General features: G+C 43.0%; 1 protein-coding gene across 2 annotated transcripts; it reads left to right on the plus strand.

Moving 5' to 3' along the window:
• The first annotated feature begins 898 nt into the window (after positions 1-898).
• Positions 899-5,998, plus strand: otpa (orthopedia homeobox a). 2 transcript variants are annotated; one of them, XM_053846123.1, is made up of 3 exons: positions 899-1,011; positions 1,314-1,720; positions 4,391-5,998. In XM_053846123.1, the coding sequence occupies exons 1-3, from the start codon at positions 975-977 to the stop codon at positions 4,910-4,912; spliced, it is 966 nt and encodes a 321-aa protein (XP_053702098.1). In that variant the 5' UTR covers positions 899-974; the 3' UTR covers positions 4,913-5,998. The 2 variants fall into 2 exon arrangements, with proteins under 2 accessions (XP_053702098.1, XP_053702089.1); XM_053846114.1 differs by having other exon boundaries at positions 917-1,050.
• Positions 5,999-6,245: the final 247 nt, after the last annotated feature.

Raw genomic sequence — 6,245 nt, forward strand, 5'->3', positions numbered from 1 at the left:
ATTTTCATTATTCACCGGCTACTCAATTGTATTTTTTAATCTGTTTTAAGTCACCTTTCTTGCACTTTCTTTTGCGCCTATATTAAAAAAAAACTTTTCTTCAGACATTAGTGGACCAAATCATTCCTAATCAAATCATATTTCCAATTTTAATTGTATTTTTTTAATCAAGTAGCTCATTGATTAATGGTGTAATAACATAGTGATTATTGTCACGTCATATTTTCTTGTTTATTATTATGCTTTATCACATGGTTTATTGTCATGTTTATTTCAAACATAACTAGGATATCGTGTTATGCTGTGCTTTATTACATGTTATCTCAGGGTATCGTGACGTATTTTATTGTATCATATTGTAATTCACTATTTCGAAAGTTTTTTTTTTTTTAAATAAATGCTCGAATATCTGATGCTGATGATGATCCAGTTTAATATCGCGTCTCATATGGCCGATTCTTGTGTTTATAATCGTCACTTTGACCTTGTGATTTTAGTCCCACTGAAGAACATCTTCCTTCCGAGCGAGTGCTCTGCGGCCCCGCCGTCGTTCTATCGCGCCTCAGCTCGGATCATCGCGCCTTGGACGGAGATGATCGGCTTTTCATTCCGTCACTGATGAGTTGATTCGCTTTCTCTGTGCGCAATTAAACAAACATTGTGGTAATCCGGCAATTTCTCTCTCAGCGCTTTATTTTTATTGGCTGTAATTTGGGGAGAAATCAAAGACAATTACTGGGATGAACTTGTGGTGGGTGAGGGAGGGGGGAGGGGGGCGTCTGGGCTGCGATTGGTCCTCCGCTCCAGAAGCTCATGGGTTCGTCTTGGCGCCTCCCAGTTCCTCTAAACGACATTATAATGGAACCAGCTTCTCTTTTTAAGCACAAACCGAATTTGCTTTCATTTAGCGCGTCATTTTGTCTCCTAAAGTGGTTAGCGCGGTCGAGCGTCGGTGCCGGGGGGAGCGGGCCGCCATGCTCTCTCACGCCGACCTGCTGGACGCTCGCCTCGGTGAGTTGTCGTCACCAAACTCCGGTCTTCAACTCTACTGTAAGATGGAGGCGCTTTTTTCTACTCTTTCTATTCGAAAATGTCGCAATCTGCTCCTGTGTTCTCTTAATGGTCCAAAGTGGGGTGAAGTCGTTATTGAGATTATTACATTAGCGCGTAATTGGATTGAGAATATATCAAATTAAGAGGCGTGAAGGAGCAGATTACGGCCACGTGTCTGTGTTGTGGATTATTCGCTCACAGTCTTTCCTCCTGAAAAGGCGATTTTGGTGCAAAAGTGACCGGATGTTGTGGTTCTGCAGGGATGAAGGACGCGGCCGCCGAGCTGCTCGGACACAGGGAGGCGCTCAAGTGTCGGCTCGGATCGCCGGACCAGGGTCACTCCGCGGAGCTGGGACCCGGTCCGGACGGAGTGGAGGGAGCGACCATGCTGCCCGGAGATGAGATCAACTCCGGAGGAGGCGCGGGAGGAGGCGGCGGCGGCGGGGCCTCGAACCCGGTGCAGGTGAAGGAGCAGGACAAGCAGCAGCAGAACAGCAACCAGAACCAGTCCGGAGGAGGCTCGCAGAAACAGAAGCGGCACCGGACTCGGTTCACTCCCGCGCAGCTCAACGAGCTGGAGCGCAGCTTCGCCAAGACCCACTACCCGGACATCTTCATGCGGGAGGAGCTGGCGCTGAGGATCGGTCTGACCGAGTCCAGAGTGCAGGTACTCGCCACCGCCGGCGCTAATCCCCGCCACACACGCGCCATTTCTTCATCGGTCCGGACCAAAAAATAAATAAAAATGGCGATTTAGTCAAAAACAATTTCAACGAACGGGATTAAATATCAGATAAAATGCTTAATTTAAAAATGTTTCAATCGAATAATATATTTGAAAGGCTGCAACATTATATCGGACTTATTTTATTGTCTACAATGAAGCATAAAACTGCAATATCCACGTTCGTCTTAAAATATATTTTATCAAAATGATTGGAGTTGAGAAATCGTCTTGAACTAACTGCGTCTGCTGTGAAATAGTTTAAATAAATTGACCTCTAACACGTAAGTCATCATGCTGATTCGGAAAAATATATATATATTCACCCATCAGGTTGATGAAACATGCGGTTTAAAGTCAAAAACTAAAGCGGTGAAATGCGATGATTTTGTTCGTGTTATTTTGTATGAGTTCATTCGGAGTGGATTCAGGGAGAGCGGCTAAAAAATTCTATTGAACAAGAATCCGGAATTATTTTCGACATTAAAGCAGTTAACTCGTGTTTTTCATTTCCCCCTCTTTCCTTCGAACAATATAGTACAATCTCTATTGACCATACTTACTACTGAAATATACGGGCCATAAAAGGGTTAATTAAGTGCAGGATTAAAACGAGACGTCTAATGATGAAAATAAATATGAGAATAAATGACAGGGAAACCATCGATTTTATCGTCACTATCAATGCAGGTGATTGTCTTGAATGCGCGTTGCAATAACATGCAGTGAACGAATTCACGATTTAATTGGAAACAAAAACTAAACCGATATTTGTCCCGAAAATCCAACTATAATTTCCATTCAAATAACGTCGTTTTATCAGAAATGTTGCCAATAGTAAATTGTGATTTACCCCAAAAATACAATATTAAAACGATGTGAAACAAAGCGACACGAGTGAGTTAAAACAAATTAAAATTGTGCGGGATTTGTCACAGATGAAAGATTCTTAATTGAGTAAAAATAAGGGGTATTAATTGCGTTTTTCTATTAGGCCCTCGTATTTGTCAGATCTTATCTGTTAAAAAAAAAAAAACTCGTTTAAGAGGCTGAGAAACAAATACATTGAAATGAGTCCGAGTCCAACCTTCCTGTGATTAAATACCGAACTGTCACATTTAAAACAGTAGTGAGTCCAATGTGCGTCAACACAATCAGAAAAATGTAAACGTCCTCGATGATTCATGAGGCGTTCACGTTCCACTCGGGTGGTTCTGGTCCACTTCGGCCCACATTCATCATCGGTCGGTCCGACAATCGTCTTCATCAGCAGCGTCGCCTGGCGGAGGTGATGAATGTGGCAATAAAAACAACAGCAACACCGGTGGAAACAGCAATAGGACGTTTATGTCTCAGTTGGAATCCGTGAAGACCGTTCAAACGCCATCATTCTCTCGTTATTCCGACGTTTTATGAGCGTCATTTCTGCCCTTTAATAGTCAAGCTGGAGTAGTTACAACACTCCTGCATCTCAGCTGACATTACATCCACGATACTAGCTGCTAAAAAAGCGGAAACTGGAAAAAGAAAGCAATATATATTTGAGGAAAAGGTGAGAGAAGGTGAGACTGCGTTCACACTAAAGTGAAAACTGGGCACTTTTCAATTGTGCTGCTCCATATAAAGGCAGCCACGCTGATTGAGCTGTGTGTGTAAGCAGAAGAATATTTTATTTTGTAAGGATTTAGGATGAACCTGAGAGCATGACGCACAAACATCCGCTCCACGCTGAATTTATAAAATCTCCATATTTTAGTTGATCTGAGTAGCATAAATATACCCCAATCTATTTATGGTTGACAAATAATTTTGAAACATATAAATGAATAATAATTTTGAAAATGATATTATAAATCAAACCAAGTATAATCAACAGTATTTTTTAATTAGTATGAAAATGCCTACGTTTACACGAAACTGTTTTGTTTGTGTTTATTATTATTATTATTGTTATCTTCAGTTCATCTTTTTGTTTCCAAATGTCAATATATGAAGCGTTTGTGACACGTACAAAACAACGCAGACGCGGTTGTGTTGACACAGTTCTCCAAAATGATACATGACTATGAAGCAAAGATCATCTTGGTTTGTACGTAGGAGCGTTTCTTTAATAAGTCTGATCTGATCCAAACTCATATTTTATGTCGCTGAAAAGATTTGCGTATATTTTGCAGCGGTTCACGTGGGTCTTTATTGATGTAATTCCAGAGAGTGGCTGAGAGAACGAACGGATTTTGTTTGGTCAACATGATTCATTTTACTGTGTACTTCAGTGTAAAAACCCAATTTTCATGTGATGTTTAAACATTTGTATTTTAGCACCAGGGTGTGACGGGAGTACGCATTGGTTTACGGCAGGACAGTTTGCGAACATACTGTACTCGTTTTGGCCAAAACGATTGACGTCATTTCACACCAAAGTCAGACTCTGTTAGAAGTGATGCGGCGACGGATTCATGTCAGCGCGCGTTGGTATGGAATGTTTCCGCTCATGGAGTAGTTCCAGAAGATTGACGTAGAATTTTAAACTGATATTGCTGATCTTTAGTGGTGACGGAGCGGAGCGGAGAGTGAGGGTGAAGTTCACCACCCCTGTTTGCTGCTCCTCCGCAGGTTTGGTTCCAGAACAGGCGCGCCAAGTGGAAGAAGCGCAAGAAGACCACCAACGTGTTCCGCGCCCCGGGGACGCTGCTGCCCACGCACCACGGCCTCTCGCAGTTCCCATCCGCGGCGGCGGCAGCGGCGGCCATGGGCGACAGCCTGTGCTCCTTCCACGCCAACGACACCCGCTGGGCCACGGCGGGCATGCCGGGGGTGTCGCAGCTGCAGCTGCCGCCGGCGCTGGGCCGCCAGCAGGCCATGGCCCAGTCCCTGTCCCAGTGCAGCCTGGGCGCCGGACCCCCGCCCAACTCCATGGGCCTGTCCAACATGTCGTCCAACGGCTCGGGCCTGCAGTCGCACCTGTACCAGCCCACCTTCCCCGGCATGGTCCCGGCCTCCCTGTCCGGACCCACCAGCGTCAGCGGCTCCCCGCAGCTCTGCAGCTCCCCGGACAGTGACATGTGGCGGGGCACCAGCATCGCGTCCCTGCGCCGCAAGGCTCTGGAGCACACAGTGTCCATGAGCTTCACCTGAGCCGGACCCGCCACTGACTCAATCACGGACCAGAGGGGGCGCTGTTTAACACTTTCACCGAGCCACGTTGAGTCGAAGGTGTGATTTATGAGTTCGCATGTGATGATTTGTTTTTTTGCTGGGCCGCACAGGGACTTGGACCGGTCACGAGATGATGTTAAAATGTTTGTGAACTGGCGCACGTCCAAACTTTTTGTTAACGTCATTGTCCATCCATTTTGAATGAGTTATTTATGACGAGTCAGGACTCGAGCTTCAGTTCCGCTGGACCTTCCACACACCTTCCTCCTCCAGGGCTGCGAAAAAGACGCTGGATTTCTATGTGTTAATTTATCAGCTTTATTTATGTTCTATTTATTCTCAAGCAGATCTGTTCGTGTGTAAAAAAAAAATGCCACCGTTAATAATGATTGAGATAATCAGATCCAGGGAGCGCGTGAACGCAGGATTTCTCACGGGTCCTTATTACAACTGCATTATCAAAAGGTATCTAAAGGTTCGTGATGCCTACAAGACACATGACATATTGCTCCTCTGCTCGTGACGTTATGGTGCAGATGTTGCCAGCGACCGTTTGTCTGACAAAACAACGGCACATTCTGCGAGGAGCTGCTGTACCGTCATGACTGGAGTATTGGAGCAGTGCAACTTTGCAAGGTTCACGCCTTGACTTCATCCTCATGAGTTTCATCATCGATATTTTCGCGACATAAAATCCCCGATGAAGAACCCGATTTTGGTTTAGCACCATAACTGTCGTTACACTTTGATATTTTCCAATCGTTGTTGGGTTTGTTCTGTGAATCTGAAGACAATAAAATGAATATACATTTCATGGACCGAAAATATTCTCTCATTCTAAATGGAGAAACATTGACAGGTCAAAGGGTACAGACAAAACGAACCATGTGGAAATACATGTGTAGGTTTACAAAAAAAAAAGAAATGTATTAATGTGATGTTTTAAATTAAAATTCATTCAAACAGCTATCTTTATGTTTTTTTATTTTTATTTTTAAATAGAATTAGGCATCATGGTTTGAAAATGTTTTAAACAATTAGGTGTCGAAAAAAAAGACAAAATGTAAAAAAGAAAGAAAAGAAAAATAAATATAAATAGAAAAAAAACAAAAAAAAACACAATACAAATTATTGAAAATTAGTGTTTCAAAATCTAAGCACTTTGGTTTGCTTATTTTCGTTGTCATAAAACTAATGTATTTATTAATAGCTGAAAACGGACAATGATAAATATACTGACTTTAAAAATACTGTAAAAAGTACTGTAAATGTGAAAATGTATTAATATAAACTTGCATGTTTGTACACAAAA

The sequence above is a fragment of the Synchiropus splendidus genome, chromosome 1 (assembly GCF_027744825.2).
Source record: "Synchiropus splendidus isolate RoL2022-P1 chromosome 1, RoL_Sspl_1.0, whole genome shotgun sequence".
Taxonomy (NCBI): Eukaryota; Metazoa; Chordata; class Actinopteri; order Syngnathiformes; family Callionymidae; genus Synchiropus; species Synchiropus splendidus.